The 20,131-nt window shown below is 39.7% G+C and overlaps 1 protein-coding gene across 7 annotated transcripts in view; it reads left to right on the top strand.

Moving 5' to 3' along the window:
* The window catches only part of TTC7B (tetratricopeptide repeat domain 7B), a 294,267-nt gene that overhangs the window by 209,649 nt on the left and 64,487 nt on the right, over positions 1–20,131 (top strand). For all 7 annotated transcript variants that reach the window (XM_048852692.2, XM_048852696.2, XM_048852695.2 and 4 more), the window contains 2 exons: positions 6,786–6,883; positions 17,599–17,739. In XM_048852692.2, the coding sequence (XP_048708649.2) occupies positions 6,786–6,883; positions 17,599–17,739 (239 nt within the window). The remainder of the gene's footprint in view (positions 1–6,785; positions 6,884–17,598; positions 17,740–20,131) is intronic.

Here is a 20,131-nt window from a genome sequence, read left to right as displayed (position 1 = left end):
CTCACGGCGTGGCTACTCAATGGTGAGGTAGAGGGAAAAGGACGTGCTCAGAAAGGGTCCAGCGCGTCCTCCTGAAAAGCAGACGGCCCTCCACACCACGCCTACTTGGCAAAATTGTCACGGTTCTCCAGATGGGCAGCCGAACGGGGTGTCTCTCCAGTGGCCGTCCCGATCCAGCTTATCCTGGACTACCTTCTCCACCTTTGAACCCAGAACCTGGCGCCCTCGTCAGTCAAGGGGCACCTGGCGGCAATATCAGCCTTCCATCCGCCGGTGCAGGGGCACACGGTATTCCCCCATGCTATGACTGGCCGGTTCCCCAAGGGGTTGGACCGTCTTTCCCATATGCTAGGCCCTGGTCCCGCATTGGGACCTGAACCTGGTGTTGTCCCATCTCAAGGGGCCCCCGTTTGAGCCGCTTGCTGTGTGTTCCTGGTCTCACCTCTCGTGGAAGGTGGCCTTCCTGGTCACTATTACGTCGGCCAGGCGGGTCTCGGAGCTCAGGGCCCTGACATCCCATCCCCTGTGCACGGTTTTTCATAAGGACACAGTTCAGTTCTGCCCACACCCTGCATTCCTTCCTAAGGTGGTCTCCGCCTATCACATGGGTCAGGACATTTTCCTGCTGGTCCTCTGCCCCAAGCCTCACACGTCCAGTGAGAAACACCACCTCCACATGCTCATCGTGTGAAGGGCTCTGGCTTTCTACCTCGAGCGGACTAAGCCATTCAGGAAGTCCTCGCAGCTGTTCGTCGCCTCGGCTGAGCGCATGAGGGGTCTGTCGATCTCCACTCAGCGTCTCTCCATCTGGATCACTTCCTGCATCCGCACCTGTTATGATCTGGTGGGTGTTTCCCCGCCACCAATTATGAAGGTGCACTTGACTCGAGTGTAGGTCTCATCCGCTGCCTTCTTGGCCCACATCCCCACCCAGGACATTGTAGGGCTGCCATGTGGTCTTCAGTTCACACGTTTACCTTGCACTATGCGATTGTATCCCAAACCAGGGATGACACCGGGTTCGGCAGGGCCGTACTCCGTCCCAGGAATTTGTGAACTCCTACCCACCTCCAAGAGATATAGCTTGGAATCACCTATTGTGGAATACACATGAGCAATCACTCAAAGAAGAGAAGACAGTTACCTTTTCCATAACTGGCGTTCTTCGAGATGTGTTGCTCATGTCTATTCCGCATCCAGCACTCCTACCCCTCTGTCGGAGTTGTCTGGCAAGAAGGAACTGAGGGTGGGGGGAGCGCACAGCTCCCCTTATACTGTGCCATGGAGGTGCCACTCCAGAGGTCGCTGGGGCGCTCCCCCTACAGGTACTGCTAGGGGAAAAACTTTCGGCTCCTGTGCATGTGGCGAGAGCGCACACCTATTGTGGAATAGACACGAGCAACACATCTCGAAGAACACCAGTTACGGAAAAGGTAACTGTCTTTTTTGAGTTAATTGTATGAGTTAATTGCGATTAATCTACAGCCCTAATTATTCCTAAAATATAAAAGCCAATATCATCCATTATCTGGGGTGGAGGGAAGGAGTGCTAGAAATTGCACAAGCTACTCCAATGGGAATATTTTAGAGAGCAGGAATAATTTTTGAGAGGAGAATGCAAGAAAAGAGGGCACATAAGACAGCTATTTCTGGATCTCTGATTCTGAGCTTTGGTCTTTACTGAACCTGACATGGCCGCAAGTTAGAGAAGCTGTGAGGGCATTCTAATTTATACCAGTTAAGGCTCAGCATAGCAGAGGGATGCCCTTCATAGGACTCCCCCTTAACTGGGGGCATTTGGAGTAAGGAACTAGCTCTGCCAAATTAACTACAATTGACTAGTTATGTCCAAGTCTCTGCCCCGTGCAATTGCTTCAGTGGTGCAAAGGGCCAGACTCTCACTGAGCAGATGGTACTTCAGATTAATTTACCTTTCTACTAATGGGAATATAAGCAATTTTACCACAAGGGAGATAGGGGGTTTATCTTGTACTGTGCCCTCCATTGTGGTACCTTTTATACCTAAAAATGTGTTGTAGCTTTAGGTGTCGTTTATAGAAAAATAGTACTGTATAAGGAATATTTCTGTTTCGTCTAAATTCCTGTAGTATGTGACAATTTAAAAAGCATGATGCATGCCACTTGTGGGGGTGGCTTGTTTTTTTGTTTTGTTTTTTTTTACACAAAGAGACCATGTTATTGGGTACCCCAGAGTCCTGGGCAGGCTGGATGGGAGGGGTCATGGGGGCATCAATTCCTCTTCTTGCCTTTGCCAATGGCCTTGGCGAGCACTGTCATGGGTGCTGCAAACTGGTAGAGTGTGGAGGAGACCGTATTGATATAGTAGAGGCCAATCATGGAGAAGATGAAGCGGGTGCTGGGCGAGGAGTTTATGCTGGAAAGTAGTACTATATTTTTGTTTTTCTTCCATTAAAGAGAAAAAATCCTTTTAGAAGACTTGTTGAGATGTCATGAGAACCATCTGTTTAGAGCCCAGTCCACTTTAATCTTCATCCATGCATTTTTTAAAAGCCCTCCCCACATTCACAATTTGGTTACTCATTGCTTGACTATAAAGTCCTCATTTTGTGATGTCACATTCTTCTGCACAGTATTTAGTTATGATGTCACAAAGAGAGTATTCTTATTTAAGGTGGGAATAAGCAGTAGGAGCAGATGAACTCTTTAAAAGCAACTATTATTTTCATGAAGATATCTCTCATTTAAAAATAAAGTTGTTGAGAAAGAGATGTGGAAATAGGCTGTAAAATATATATATACATATATCTCAAAGTAACATTTTGTTTTTCAGAGTATGTTGTAAATATTTACAAGCCCAAATATTCTGTTCAGATTGTTACACTGGAATGAAAAGGGGCTAGAAATGGATTAGAATAGGACTATTTGGCAAGGGTCCAGATACTGTTAGTAGGTTCAAAGTGACATTTGTCATTTGAAAAATATTTCTAATATTTCCCAGTTTATATATGGCAAAAAGAGCTTCTTATCCAAATTCCCAGCTGAACAGAATGGTTTCAATTTACTTATAAGTTTAATTGCAGCATCATGCCTATGCAAGTAACATTGTAAGCAAATCTTTATACCTTCCTACAATATGCGGTTATACTTGTGTGCAGTACAGATGTCTAACCATGCTTTGTCATTGCTTTCCTGATGTGCTCAGTGCTATCTAACCTAAAAATACTTCAGTTAAGTAACAACTCCTCCAGGTATCAACAGGAATTCTGACCTGCCCTGAACTATAAAAGCTTAGTATTCTCATTACATTGGGTGTGATATCAGTTCTGAATAATAATAGTTGCCAACTCTCTTGATCTTTCCACATCTCCCTAAAGAACCTGGGAACCTCTGTCTCCTTATTTGTCACTAACCTAGATTTTGAGGCTGCTGCTTTTGGTAAAAAAGCTCCAACAATTCAGTTACAAAAAATCTTTATAAATTACAATCAAGATCAGCATGGATCTCAGGGAGGGGGCCGGGGCTATGAATAAATGCTGTGACACAGGAGACTTTTGCTTTTACAAATCACATCACGTTAGCGCTGTTGCGGTTGTGATGGTGTCACACACCTCCCTTATGTAGCATCTGGTGTGGCATACCTCCCCTGATTCAGTGCTGGCAGGGTTGTGGTGATGTGACATACTTACCCTAATGTTGCATATTGCATTTTCACACCAATAGTAGCTGAACATGGAGCAGTATTATAATAAGGCGGGGGTTCCCTTTCTAATTTGTGCTGCTGAATGAAAGTTTCCTTTCCTGACTAGCTCGACTTGCTATGGCACATATCTCTGGTTGCAATCAGATCACCTTTTGTAGGAGAAGGTTGGACTCAATGTCCTCATTAATCTGTTACCTATGAGAATAACTGGACGGAACACATGAAATAAAAGTGCTAATCACTACTCTTTCCCATGGCATTGATCTTATAAAACACAAGAAAACAATCTGCTCTTTGTTGTTGAAAGTAATTTCCAGCATACAAGTAAATGTTTGCTCACTAATTGGCTATACATGCTTAGAATTCTGCTACTCTTTAATTCCCTTATTGTAAGGTATAAGGGATTAAGGCATACTACTTACATTTTGTAGGATTAAGGTATTATACTTACATCAAATACTGTGCATCTATAGTCTGGTTGCTAAAGTATATCAAAAATTAAAATAGGCTCTTTCTCTTCTTTTCTGTATTTTTCTCATTACAATTACAGTATAATGTACTTGCATCCTTAAACCAACTCAGCCTAATTAAGGGAATACACTGTACATGCATATAACTTTCATTCAGTTTCTGTACATTAAATAGGAAAGAGCTAGGCCACACCCTGAATTAGGAGAGGAGCAGTCACATACAGGCTTATTTTGGAATAAGTACAACTATGGGAGGAAACCAGATAACACCCAGAATGTCAGTGCAGTAATTAAAAGATAATTTACATTAAATGTTGTTCTGTTCAATGATATTTAACGTGACATTGTTCCTGGGTTGAAGAAGTAATTAATATTGCCATTACCAAAAAATATGTGCCAACTGATGTAATAACTATAACTGATAGTCTGTATCCCAGAAAATTCCCTTCTGTTTCCTGTAGATTGCTATAATAGCATCTCTTTGCAGAGAAATTGCAGTCTAGCAATGACGTTAGTGTCATGCAAGATCTTATTGGTAACATTTTAGCAACATCTGCATAAAGAAAGGAAATTGTATCTTTCATCCTGTTTTTAAAGTGTAACTATAGTGAGTTTAGTAGCTGAATTGAAAGAAAAGGGCAAGAATGCATTTCAATTCAAAAGTAGGAGGCCATTTTAAAATTGGGACAGATTTAAAACTGGCCCAGATTCTGATCTCACTTAGACCTCATTTTATACTGGTGAATTGAATGGAGTTACTCTTAATTGTCACAGTTGTGAGAGGAGAATTAGACAAGAGCATATACCATATTAAATGGGGCTATTGCAATTTAGGGTTCCATTGAAAAAATGCCTTTTAAAAGGGAGAATTAACTGTGAAAAGTGCCAGATTAGCAGCCCTAGAAACAAAAGTTATCTGTTTATCCACAGAATGTTTAAGGCACAGACAGTATCAGTACACATTTCCCCTCACTGTCCTGCTAATGTGCCTCACCACCAACCTTGAAGGGACAATTTAGGGGTGAGAGGAAATTCATTCTCCATTCCCATTAAGTCCTGGCCCTTCTGCTAAAACTGCCAGTCAGGTGCCTGTAGGGTTGGTTTATTTGTGATGTGAACTAAGAAATGGACTAATAGACCAAGTTTTTTCCATATAGATAGGACCTACCAAATTCACGGCCATGAAAAATGTGTCATGGCCCATGAAGTCTCTTCTCCAGATTTCACTGGGGAGACCAGCAGTTCTCAAATTGGGGATCCTGACGGAAAAGGGAGTTGTGGCGGGGTGGGAGAGTCTCAAGGTTATTTTAGGGGGGTAGAAGCATTTCTACTCTTACTTCTGCATTGCCTTTAGAGCGGAGTGGCTGGATAGCGGTGGCTGTTGGTTGGGCATCCAGCTTTGAAGGCAGTGCCCCACCAGCAGCAGCGCAGAAGTAACGGTGGCAATACCATACCATGCCACCCTTACTTCTGTGCTGCTGCCTGCAAAGCTGGGCAGCTGGAGAGTGGAGGCTGCTAACTGAGGGCCCAGCTCTGCAGGTAGCAGTGGAGAAGTAAGGGTGGCAATACCATACCATGCCATCCTTACTTCTCTGCTGCTGCTGGGAGCGACTCTGCCTTCAGAGTTGGTCTCCTGGCCAGCAGCCACTGCTCTCCAGCTGCCCACCTCTGAAGGAAGCACTGCCACCAGCAGCAGCTTAGAAGTAAGGGTAGCAGTACCGCAACCCCAACAATAACCTTGAACCCCCACACCTCCCCACAACTCCTTTTTGGGTCAGGACCCCTACAATTACAATACTATGAAATTTCAGCTTTAAATAGCCTAAATCATTAAATTTATGATTTTTTAACTCCTATGACCATGAAATTGCCCAAAATGGACTGTGAATTTGGTAGGGCCCTACGCATAGGCTGCCAAATGAAACAGCTAGGTGGCACTGAGTTTCAGTCACTGCCAAACTAGACTAGACTCAAATGTAGTGAGCAGAGGTGAAAAATTCTTACAGTAATTCATTACCAGTCTCCTGAACCATCTGTATTTATACAAAGGTTGTTGCCTTAAATTTCACTAAGCATAAAACTGAATTGGTTCATCTACAAAACATCCTCTTTTCTTCAGACTCCTGCTTAAAACTCAGCTCTTTGAACATTTCTTTTACTCTTTAGTAATTCCCACAGCTCCTCTTGAACTTTAACTCTTTGTCCTATGTTTCGGTTTGGTTTGGATGTGTTTCGATTCTGTTCTTTAAGACTGTCATCATCTTTTTAATTGCCATGTAAATTTACTGTATTGTGCACTAGTTTAATGACTTGAGTCTGAGTTTATACTTTGCTGGTAAAATAATAACATTTTAGACTCACTTTAAATGTTTGGATCTTTTGTGCCCATGTTGATTGACTTTATTATGGAACAAAAATTGTTAAAATAAGTATGGCTTAAATTTTTAGTTACCTTTTATTTAGTGTAGTTGTTTAACTGAATAATTGGCCATGTTTAATACTAAACTTTGATTATCACTATTTGCATTTTTTTGCAACAACATGTGAGGAGGTACAGTATAAAAAATCTATCTCAACAGTCAGTGTTTGATTTTATATTTTAAATGACTTATACTTTAAATATTGTGTTACAGTGATTCGGGACGTGGGAGCAGTCTGTTAGACAGAGCCATTGCTGACAGACGACAGCTCAATACGATTACCTTACCTGACTTCAGTGACCCTGAAACAGGTGAGAATTAACATCTCGAACAATAAAGTAGCAAAGATAATGTGTGGCTCAGTATCATCAGTCAAATCTTACAGGATAAAAAGACCAAAGCAATCGGTGTAAGTTGTGATTATTTTTTCACTATATATCTTCATTCTTGTAAAGTAAAAAAAAAAATTAAATAAATTGCAGTATCAAGTTTGTTTGAGGAGATGCTTGCAGCATAAACTTTACTTTTTATTAATTAATTTATTTTTGTTTTTAAAAGTGCCCATTGCCCAGGCCCGTCAGGATATTTGTATTAATAAAATATATATAAACATTTTAGGAAGTGTTACTATACTTATTGTTAAATATTTAACAATGGTTAAAGTTGGCATGCTGATCTTTTCTATGCTAGCTAGGTCTGATACATTACCCATTCCCTTGGTATCTGAACATTTCTGAGTAAATTTTTTCTTTGTATTATTTAATAAGCAAATTAGAAATAGAACTCCCTCCCACCCCTTCAAAAAAAATTAAGATTTTTATTTAGCTATTTTTTGGCACTGTATATTTGAAAACAGATTTCATTTTGGTGGCGGGTTCACAACAGAGGCTAATAGCTTTTGACACTTTAAGAGAAATAAATATTTTACAAGTCAGATAATGAACTTCTCATTAAACACAGTGCAAAATGAAATGCTGCATAAATGCAGGAGGTTAACTTTACGATGTCATTACATGTCAGTAAATATTTTAAACTGTAATTAGTCTATTATCTTATATTCACCCATCATAACTTGAATAAATAGACCTAAAAGACTGTGTAAACCAGAAACTCACAGCCGAAATGAGTGAATAAACGTACAGTTTTAAGAGAAACTCTCAGAAAGGGAAACAATTGACATTTGGTGATTTTAGTTTCACTAACTTTACATGAAAGGACACCATATTAAGCTTTCCTAATCTATCCTATTGTATCACAAGTATTAAGAGATTTTCCTTAGCTGTTTGTTTCCTTGTTTTTGTGGTTTTATGTCAAAACTAGAACATGCTTTTCTTGTTGTCTTTGAGACATGAATTCTTGTTTATTTGGGCTTCAATATAAAATGCTTTTGGAAGGGTTTACCAGCCTGAGATGTCTTTATGGCAGTTTGACAGCTGTAAATTAGAACTCATCAACCTGTGAGTAGTTGAAATATAAAGTAACAGAATTATTCAATAGTAAAAAATTGTACTTGATTTATTTCTGAAACCATGAAGTTGGACCAGATGTGCGCACTCACATGCACAAAGAGGTACCATTATAGTAGGTATTCCGTTATAAATGCCTTATTTTCGAGAATTATAAAGGCTTGATGTAGTGTGTACCATACAATAGCAAGAAGTCTGTTAGTCGTACAGTGGGATTTTTTTGCTTTCACATTCTTATGTGCACTTGCAATTTAAAAAAGCATTTTAATTAAAAATATGAAATTTTGGCTTGTGATCATTCCACATTGTGGGCTAGCTCACTGCGTTTGTTTTACCAAGGAAATACAAGAAATGAGGTATGAAATTTTAAAATCTAGCTACTTACGCATGCAAAGAAACATTTGTTTTTCAAGTGAGTACCAAGATTCTTTATAGAGCCTTCGGACACCCTGATTTTACCTTTCCAGTTATTCAGACCATGAACAGTAATCGTTGCCTTTATAGACTAAATTCTCTTCATAAACCTTCATCACTCACCGTTAATCAGCCAGATGAGTTGCTGTTAATTAGAGTTGTGCCTGGATCAAAACTTGTAATCTAAAATCTCATGAACTTTTTGGGAAGTTTGCATCCAGGTCTGAACTTTATTACTGGGGCCTGTCTCAAGCATGGAAATGTAGGGGCTGGAAGGGACCTCGCAGAGGCAGGCCCAAGCTTACCTAAACCATCCCTGACAGATGTTTGTCTAACCTGTTCTTCAAACTATCTTCAGCCAAAACTGGAAAACAGGATCTCAACAAACTTGAACTTTTGGAAGACAGATTTGTCTTATTCTGAATTGTGAACTACCTGTACCTGGGCAGGGAGGAGCTGGGGGTTAGTAGAAAGAGAGGAAAGTTTGTAGTAGAAAGAGGTCTGCAGGGAGAATGGTTGAAACTCTGCAGTCACTTTCTGGGATCACAGTGTGGAAAGAGCCCTCAGATGTATTCAGTTGAGGACCAAGAGAGGATTGAAAGGAGAAGCCCAAGGAGGGAAGAAGGGGGTTTGTTTATACTTTGACTCTAAGATTTATTGGGGGATTCCAGGGGAGAGCCCTGGAGGTGCTAGCCCTGCGAGAAGGCTGTGGGAGAGGTCTGCTTACAGTGTGGGTAGGAAGAAGTCCAGGGAGGTGACAGTAAGTAGTTTGAGGGATTGAAACTTGACTGCCTATCTTAGGGTCCCTGGACTGGAACCCTGGGTATGTGTTCCTCTATTAACCCCACTGGTAAGGTGGTATAAAACCTGTGAGAAGGGGGATTGATGACTGGAAGTTTGAATAAAGGGCATATGAACCATGGGGCCCAGAATCAAGGGTGACAGATTGAACAGAGGGATTGGAAACTTGTTGTTCGTTGGACTTTTTGTTACCGCAGAAGGGGTTGGACTAAAATATGACCTGGCTGGAGGTCCAAATCAGAAGAAGAGTCAGACCATACAGCGTCAGAGTGATCTGTCAGCAGGGGGTACTAAATGAGAGCTTACTACACCATGCCCAGCCCCAAGGGGACTTGTCAGCAGAGTCTCTGGTCTTCTACAGTCCTCCTTTTTGCTGCTTTATGAAGTATAAAGAGTGACTGAAAAGTGACTTTTGAAAGGGTTTTTGTTCTTGTTAATGATAAACAATAAAATTAATATTGTAGCATCATCCAAAGGCTCCAATAAGTATTTAGGGTTTATTGTGCTGCGTGCTGTACTTGCACACAGGTGGGGACAATCCTTTTCCCAAAGAGCGTACAGTCTCACTTAGAAATTCAGGTTTTCTACTACCCTCTTTATCTGAAACACTGTGTAGATGAATGGGGAAGTAGAAGGATTATGACTCTACAAGTACCAAGGAAGTGAAACTTAGTATGTTGATTAGGGGGAGGGTGTTTTAGATAGGTATCTTAAAACTCCTTGATTTTTACTTTTGATAACATCTGTTTAACTCAAATGTCAGGAACCATTTGGAAGAAAAGGTCTTAGATATTAACAGTGCAGGGGTATTGAATCTTTATGCGCTGAGAGAGTTCCCACTGCAGTTCAGTGGGTCTTCCAAAAATATAGAAGAACAGACCTGACGTTTCTGATAGTTTTAAGGTAAAAATGAGCAGGAAAAAATACCTTAATGAGGACGACATTTGGTCCTCTTTTATATATCCAAAAGAAACAGAAAAGGAGGGGAGGGAGTTGAATTCAGCTCATTTTTTTTTCCTTTATAAGACAACTTTTAAGTCATGAGTCCCTTATCCATACAGCTGAGCAGCATATTCAGCCTCTACTGACCTATGGAACAAGAGACTAGAGCTAATAATCACACCAGAGGCCTTGTCTATCTACACAAAACTTGTACCGGTTTAGCTAAGGTTGTTTTTAAACTAAATGCTAAACTGGTGCAAAATCCTGTGTAGATACTCTTATTTCCAGATAAGCGTTTCATGTGTCAATTTAACGTAAGTCAGTTCCTTAGCAACTTAAACTAAACTGAAATAAGCCACTCTTAAAATAAGTGTTTAAACAGGGATTTGCATCGGTTTAAGTTACACCTGTGCAATTTTCTAGTATAGACAAGCCCAAATATTTTCTGTTCACAAGACTAGAATGTTAGTGCTAATCTTCTGGTCAAATGTCATGTCATGTCAGCCCACCTAAAATCCTTCTGCACTTTCAAATAGATACCATATCTTCGGTTCATCTATCAGTTCATAACTCTGGTGTTTGTAACTCTGAGGTTCTACTGTACTTGTTTCATTATGTGGTAGTTTTAGCTCACTTATTTTTGGACTAACATAATAGAAAATAAAATTGGTAGCTGGTTTTAAACCAGGTTGTCTAGAACTTTGTTTTTCCTCAAATAAAATGAGTTTAGAACATATTAAAGAAAATTTGCTTTCCAAATTAATTGATTTTGATTAAATCTAGTTTTCTGGTTTTCTTGTACATAAAGACACTTGTCTTTGAATATCATGCAAGATAATGGACTTTATAAAGTTCTTTAAAGAAAAACTAATACTTGTTTTCCGCAGAAACCATCTTCATACTATGAGTAGTGAAATAAATGCTTTGCATTATATCATTTTCTTTTTGGAATTCATGAGTGCATTGAAACCCCGTTTTTGGATCTTTTGTCTTGTATCAATTTTTTCTTTCATTTTTTTAGCATCCGATACTTCCTCCTCATCTCCTCTCTCAAGAACAGACTCTCCTCTTCACCTGTTTGTATCTTCTCATCCTCCTCACCCTTATCCCAAATATGATACCTTTGTCTGGCCCCATGCAGCCTATCCATGTTCCTGGGCCCCATGCACCTCCTCTCTGTAAACTGGTTATCTCTTCCTAATAGGCGTGTTAATTTGCTCTTTGTTTTTTCTGATAATCTCCATAACTAATAAACAGTGTTTCCATTGAAAGGATTTTAAACTTCAAAACATTAGGGGAAACTGGATCCTGCCTGGTCAGATGCTCTTGGTTAACTAGTGGGGGGATATTAAAAATACAAACATTAGTAGTGTATGAGGAGATTTTAATAGGTAATGTTGGAGTGCCTAAAGATGTACAGTTTTGAACAGATTAGTATCTCAAACTCCTGGATGTGGCACAATGTAATAGATGGGAGGAGAAAGGGATTATCAATCAGTATTGCTTTAGAGTACCTGTTATATGCATTGCAATAAAGCATATCTGGTGTTGAACCTGGAATAGTCAGTTCAGTTACTGGTACCCTTTGTCTCATAGGAATATAACCATCTACAAGGTTTGTCTTTCTCATCCAAAAGTTGTAATAATTTATTTTGCGTTGTTGGGTCCTTCATTAACAACTATAATAACTATAATTTATAACAACTATCTTTTCTTGAAATCTTGCACCAAGGCAGCAAATGCATCAAATAATTTGTGTTTATTTTGCATATTGCAAAGGCCTGTTTTTGATTTGTCTTACTGAATTGTAATCAGTTAAGTTCTGCTAGTGTAAACCCATTGTAGGCCTGATTCTCCTCTCACTTAAAAACTCTACAAAACATATCAAAATAAATCTGATGTTGGTGTGGTAACCTCTTGCTTAAAATAGCTTTCTAAACATTTTTCTCAGTTTATATTTGTTCTCCTTCCACTAGATTGCTTACTATTAATATTACTGACCTTCACTGTTAGCCTTAGGTGTAGGTATCCAATGCACCGCTACAGACTAGGGACCGAATGGCTCGGCAGCAGTTCTGCAGAAAAGGACCTAGGGGTTACAGTGGACGAGAAGCTGGATATTAGTCAACAGTGTGCCCCTGTTGCCAAGAAGGCCAATGGCATTTTGGGATGTATAAGTAGGGACATTGCCAGCAGATGGAGGGACGTGATCGTTCCTCTCTATTTGACACTGGTGAGGCCTCATCTGGAGTACTGTGTCCAGTTTTGGGCCCCACACTACAAGAAGGATGTGGAAAAATTGGAAAGAGTCCAGCGGAAGGCAACAAAAATGAATAGGGGACTGGAGCACATGACTTATGAGGAGAGGCTGAGGGAACTGGGGATGTTTAGTCTGCGGAAGAGAAGAATGAGGGGGGATTTGGTAGCTGCTTTCAACTACCTGAAAGGGGGTTCCAAATAGGATGGCTCTAGACTGTTCTCAGTGGTAGCAGATGACAGAACAAGGAGAACAAGTTGCAGTGGGGGACGTCTAGGTTGGATATTAGGAAAAACTTTTTCACTAGGAGGGTGGTGAAACACTGGAATGGAGATGGTGGAATCTCTTTCCTTAGAAGTTTTTAAGGTCAGGCTTGACAAAGCCCTGGCTGGGATGATTTAGCTGGGGATCGGTCCTGCTTTGAGCAGGGGGTTGGAGTAGATGATCTCCTGAGGTCCCTTCCAACCCTGATAGTCTATGATTCTATGATACTCTTTGGTTTCACTGCTGCACCATAATAATCCAGTGTTCTGAAGTTTAGTTTAGGTATTGGTCGGTGACCACCCTCCTTGATATTTTAAATGTTGAAATATATGGATGCATGAATGTTTCTTTAAACTTCAGGGTACTTAGATAGAAAGGTTTGAGAAGTTGAAGGCTGTGTTCTATCTTGTAGCACTTTAATACATGATTAATTAGGAAAGTGTTGTAGGTTTTGCACTGTGCTTCCACGGGGCATGCTGCCATAAGATGGTACATCCCATGCAGCATTAGATTGTTTGTTGTTTGTGGAACAGTAAGTCACCAGGAGTTCCACTGAGATGCTTGACATATTAATGAGAAAATGCAGACGTGCAAATACAGACTATGTGGTATAAAGTCTGACTTTTTCATTTCCAATAAAAGCTACAGTATTAATGAGGAAAAGAGCTTTCAAGATTGCATGATGAGGTGTAGAGAAGTTTACATGATGATGTGTACAGCATAAAAGCAGAATGTCAGATTCTTATCTAGAGTGTAAACAATAGGTGAGATTCAAAGCTTTGGGTATTTTTCCCCTTTATGCTATATGAATAAAAATTTAGTCCAGATCCTTGTAGCTTCTTGGTATAAATTTCAGAGCTGAAGATCGTGGGTTGCTTATTTTATTCAACTATATATCTTCCTGTAATAGAAACAAAACACACATCACAAATGTTGAGTTCACCATCCTGTACTGGTTGATAGGTAACCTATCACTTAAATTAGACTTTGTACCAAATGACTGGAGGATAGCTAATGTAACACCGATTTTAAAAAAAGACTTGATAGGTGATCCTGACAATTACAGGCCAATACACCTAACTTCAGTACCAGTCAAATTGATTGAATCTGTAGTAAAGAACAGAATTATCAGACACATAGATGAACATGATATCTTGGGGAAGAGTCAACATGGCTTTTGTAAAGGGAAATCATGCCTCACTAATGCTTTAGAATTTTCTGAGGGTGTCAACAAGCATGTGGACAAAGGTGATCCAATTGATATAGTGTATACGGTCTTTCAAAAAGCCTTTGACAAGGTCCCTCCTCAAAGGCTCTTAAGCAAAGTAAGCAGTCACGGGATAAGAGGGAAGGTCCTCTCATGGACTGGTAACTGGTTAAAAGATAGGAAACAAAGGTCAGTTTTCACAATGAAAAGAGGTAAATAGCTGGATCCCCCAGGACCTGTAGTGGTACTTGTGCTGTTGAACATATTCATAAATGATCTGGAAGTGTGTGAACAGTAAGGTGTCAGAGTTTGTGGATGATACTAAATTATTCAAAATAGTTAAGTCCAAAGCTGACTGTGAAGAGTTACAAAGGGATCTCTCAAAACTGGGTGACTGGGCAACAAAATGGGAAATGAAATTAAATGTTATTAAATGCAAAGTAATGCACACTGAAAAACATAATCCCAAATATCTGTGCAAATTGATGGGTTCTGAATAAGCTATTACCACTCAAAAAAGAGCTCTTGAAGTCGTCATGGATAGTTCTTTGAAAACATCTGCTCAGTGTGCAGTGGCAGTCAAAAAACCTAACAAAATGTTAGACACCATTAACAAAGGAATAAATAATAAGACAAAAAATATCATGATGTCACTATATAAATCCCTGGTACTTGCACACCTGAAAAACTGTGTGTAGTTCTGGTCACCCCATCTCAAAAAAAGATACATTAGAATTGGAAAAGATACAGAGAAATGCACCAGAGAGATTAGGGGTATAGAACAGCTTCCGTACAAGGAGAGATTAAACTGGGACTGTTCGGTTTAGAAAAGGTAAGAGGGGATATGATAGAGGTCTATAAAATTGTGAATAGTGTGAAAAAAGTGAATAAGGAAATGTTATTTACCCCTTCACGTAACACAAGAACCAGGGATCACCCAATGAAACTAACAGGCAGCAGTATTAAAATAAATGTGAGAAAGTACTTCTTCACATAACACAGTCAACCGTGGAACTCCTTGTCAGAGGATGTTATGAAGGCCAAAACTATAACTGGATTCAGAAAAGAATTAGATAAGTTTGTGAGGGATAGGTCCATCGATCGCTGTTAGTCAAGATGGTCAGAGTTTCCTAAATGCTGTGGGTGTCCTAAATGTCTGACTACTAGAAGCTGGGACTGTACAACAGGGATGGATCACTCGGTAAATTGCCCTGTTCTTTTCATTCCCTTTGAAGCATCTGGCATTGGCTTCTGTTGGAAGACAGGATACTGGGCTAGATGGATCACTGGTCTGACCCATCCTGTCCATTCTTATGTTCTTAAATAAGCTATTATAACTTTGGTATAGTTGCTTATTATCCTTTAGAATTATCTTCTGCTCAGATAAGTTTTACCACCAAGTTACTGTTGCACTGTATGTAGATTTATCCACTTACAGAATTACTGTAGTAAACCATTTACATTCCATTGTTTTTATGACTTTAGACCTGGATACTAGGAATGTGCAATCTGAATAATGAAAAGGAGTACTTGTGGCACCTTAGAGACTAACCAATTTATTTGAGCATGAGCTTTCGTGAGCTACAGCTCACTTCATCAGATGTTCATGCTCAAATAAATTGGTTAGTCTCTAAGGTGCCACAAGTACTCCTTTTCTTTTTGCGAATACAGACTAACACGGCTGTTCCTCTGAAATCTGAATAATATATTTCCTAAATGGAACAAATGTTGGCCTGTTTAGAAGGTACCAAAACATTTGTTTGCATAGTGGAAAAATTTTACTTCTGTTAAGATTACATGGTTCCCACTATACAACCAGCCTCCTGCTAGGGAACTCCTCCCTGCTGAAGCTTTGTATTATTGTAAGTGAGGGGTTGGATGATGGTCTGCAACTTTCTCCTTTCCTTAGCTTTTCTTCATATCAAGGAACTGCATCCCTTCCTCACCAGTTCTTCGAGACCTGGGGTGGATTCTCCTTCTTAACCATTTACAACAGACCATGTCAGCGATGGAAGTAGCAAAGGCTTCTGCTCTGTAGCTGAGCCACTGCACGGATCGCATCAGACATCCCTTAGGCTTTTTAACTAAGAAAATTCTCTGAGCCCCTTGCTGCTGGAGGAGAGCATGAGTCTCTGCTGTTGATTGTGGAACTTGTCATCTTTAAAAACTAAGGAGGGCAATGGTGGACTGGATCCTGAAATCAATGGAATCACTGCTTTTATACCCTCGACAGAACTGTTCAAACATAATGACAAATTTCTCTCTCTCATGCAAAAAATAATAAAATACACACATCAGCATTTCCCAAATTGATTGGGAGGCTGGCACCATCTAGTCTGGGGGAGGGGACAGTAGACAACAGAAGCATTGGGATAAGTTATGCAATGTGTGTCTGCATTCACCACATCCTCCACTTCAAATGTACTCTGATGTTACTACATCAAACTGCAGCCGTTTACTGAAAGCCATCCATATTGTATCTCTTCTCTTGTGAAGGTCTGTAATGTCAACAGTCACATGGCTAGCACACGTTTACTGTTTGCAGGTTCGGGCAAGCAATCACCAACCCAAGCTTATGTCTTTGTCTTCTTTGGTAGTCAATTCAACATCTTCCGGTAAAGCATTTGCTGCTGGTCATTATGAGAGGCATGATACTGGACTAGATGGACCTTTAGTCTGATCCAGTCTGGCATTTCCTTTGTTCCTGTTTTCCTATCTCTGTAAGCAGTGTAAAACTTCTTCTTTAATCAAGCCCAGTGAGCGTCAAATACAATTTGAAATTACAGAACAAATTTACAGTGGATCTGTAAGTATTTAAAATCACAGTGAGAACTACAACTTAAAATGTTTATGGTCTGGATAGAAAAACATCAGTGCTAAAGTTTCTCTGGTGACAATTAAATATGTAATACATACGTTTAATTTATCATGAGGTAGCATACATACTGAACTGATAGAAAACCTATTTCATTTTTCATGTACTGGAAAAAAGATACTATTTCAGACTGAATTTTAATATCCCTCAGAAAAACTTTATTTTGAGAGACTAATCCATTCCATTCAGCATTTTCAAGATATTCTTCCTGCAAGGAATTCTTTGGCTGCTAAACATTTTACTTCAACATTCTTGATTATCTAAATTTGCATCCCATGCAATTTAATCGTGTATCCATGTAGGGGCACATTGTGCTCAGCCTATATATTTTAGTTCTGTCTTTCTTTTTTGCAATCTATTACTAGCCTTTAAGTAGTCATCTAATTGCACGATATCAAAAGACATTGCAATTACTAACACCAAAGTGCATGCAGCAACATAAAGGTTACAGCATATAGTGCCATCACAAATCTTCTTTGAATCATTTATACTCATAAATTAAATGCTGTGTTAAATCTTCAGTGTTCACAGTGACTACTCAAATTGACATCAAACATTGCTGCTAGTAAAATCATAACATAATTTTGTGTAGATTCACTCACATTTGTGCATTTTACATTAGAAAAAGACTGACCGCAAACATCCGGAAGTTAAGACCCAAGTTAGCTTTTTTAGTGAAGCCTGTGTTATGGAAAGGGTTAAGGTGTAGTATTTAACCCAGCCTTTGTGAACATTTTTGTCTTTCTTCCTTCCCCTCCCTTCTCTCCACACTGATGTAATTTTTTTTATTACTTCTACAGGTTCAGTCCATGCAACGTCAATAGCAGCCTCCAGAGTGGAGCAGGCACTGTCTGAGGTTGCTTCATCTTTGCAGAGCAGTGCTCCTAAGCAAGGTCCTCTGCATCCTTGGATGACTCTGGCTCAAATTTGGCTTCATGCAGGTACTGGAAAACAAAAACTACTTTTTTTTCTATTCACTAACCTGTGAAGCAGCAGGAATCTGTATTCATTTCATTCAGCAGGTCAGACTGTTATCATTTCTCAACTGAAATTGGAGCTTTTAAGGACACTTATTCAAAGTGTGGCATTTTGTTGCATTTCAAGAGAGAACATTGTATGTTTAAATTTATAAAACAGTGGTCAATAAGGATGGCATTTAGTTTTTAATTTAATAACCTTGTCACAGTGTTGTTGCATTTTCTAACTACAGTTTAGACTGTATTAAATCATGGATTTCTAAAATTTCTCATTTGGCAAATTTGTCCTTGAGAATTAAGGGTTGCTGTGTTTTTGTGGAACTTTTTAACTAAACTTCAATCATCATAAGAATGTTTAATAATCTTGGGGTCCTAATAATAAAAATAATGCATATCATAGTTTGCTGAACTTAACCACAGAAATATAGTTTTAATGTGAGTTGCTTCTATCACTCTGCATAACGGGGTACAATAATTAAAGTTGATCTTCCAAAATATATTCATTGGATGTGTAATTAAAAAAAGGGGAGACTGCTTTTTTTTAAAGGGGGGGGTGCATAGGTTTTTGCTGTTTTCCATGTGCAAAAATTCAGATACTTTTAATATATGCAAGTGCTTCTATTACAGAGGGAGGCAGGACAATATTTATTAAAGCTATTGCTGACACACGTTAATCATTGTGGGCTGGATCTGAAAGGCACCTGTTCAAAGTAATGCTGTAAACATGGTATTTAGTATTTCAGTAAAGTAAAAAATTGGACATTTGTTTATGCTCCTTTCAAAAAGTCTGAATAGAGGTAGATGCAGTTCAATGGCAAAGCAAGTAATAGATTGGGCCCAAAGCTTGAACTAGGCCTCTGGGCTGACTGTGTGAAATGCTTGCTGGTGCTGGCCAGTTGGTTGTTTTGAACTTTTTATGATACTTAAATTACTGAACTTTTTTTTTAAAAAAAGGGGAAGATTTGGATCCTGGTATTGAGTTAGTCTCTAAGGTGCCACAAGTACTCCTTTTCTTTTTGCGAATACAGACTAACACGGCTGTTACTCTGAAACTTAAATAGAAAGCACTTGATTCATACATAAGATAGGGCAGCAGTTTTATAGTGTGATTGCTACATGGTGGATCAGAACTTTGCAGATCAATGGAGCGGTATCCCTGTCATCTTTGTAGTCGTAATGGTGTCTGAAGCTTCTTGAGAAGCTAAATATCATGGAACATAGATGGCATATTTCCCCTGGAGAGGGGCAGGCATTTACAAGAATATCAGATATTACAACTGTAGCTGGAAGAAAAAACATTAGCACTGTATAAAAACTTTACTTGACAACAGTGTCACAGGAGTAAACAAACCAGTATCATTTTGCTTTTGTGACACCCATCCAATGTAAAAATGATAGTGGGGTTCTAATGTCTCCATTTCCTGGTTTGCCTGTTGGGATTGTGGTAGCATTTTCCTAACTGGTGAATGATCTGGAATGGAGTTTGTGCCCAAGAGTGGCTTGAAGCTTCGCACCAAACTCTTAAGTCAGAGAGTATCACTAATGGCAGTGTAAGGTTATAGTGCATTGTATAATGGTTTATGTGAAAACAGTGTTCTAATCATTCTTTTAAAAATATTCAATTTGAAAAGAAGTTCTTTGGGTGCTTGCTCATGTCCATGCCCATGTAGGTGTGCGTGCGCAGTCGCCAGAAGGTTTTCCCCTCAATGGTATCTATCGGGTCAGCTCCAGCGCCCTCTGGAGTCTCACCCTCATGGCTTTGTATATAGGGGACAGCCACTCCCTCAGTTCCATCTTTCTGCCTGTGACGGTGGGGAGGTAGTGAGGAAGCAAGTGATGCTGGCCTGGCCACTCTCTCCTCAATGACCAGAGGAGTTCATTCCTGTACAGTCCATATCCTCCTGTTCCCCTCCTGCAGATACCCTGGTAATCAGATCTCCATGTCAGCCATTTCCCTGCCTCCTGACTGCAGTTACTAAAAAGATCAGAATAGGGGAAAGAGAGAAGAGACAACTAGGAAGGCCAGAGCACTCAGTAGGAAGAGAGAGGGAAAAGACAGAGGCACCCCAGTTGTGTGGAAGTGAAAAAGCACTCTTAGCACATAGATGAAGGAGAGAGGAGAGGGTGGAGAGAACAGAGCTCTTGCAAAGTGTTGCTTTCCTCTGAGCCCTTTCCAATTCATCTCTTTTATAAAGGGTACTTAACTCACCACATAAGGCTGGTATTTTGTGTAATGTTTCAGGATGATGTACCTTATTTTTCTCAAGCATCCAAGTTACCTTTCCAACTGTGACATATAGTAACAAATAGATTTAGTTCTGCATCTTGAGAAAGGAGCATTTCCTGTAGATTGACT

This window comes from Caretta caretta, chromosome 6, assembly GCF_965140235.1.
Source record: "Caretta caretta isolate rCarCar2 chromosome 6, rCarCar1.hap1, whole genome shotgun sequence".
Classification (NCBI taxonomy): Eukaryota; Metazoa; Chordata; order Testudines; family Cheloniidae; genus Caretta; species Caretta caretta.
This window is presented reverse-complemented; position numbering and strand designations above follow the sequence as displayed.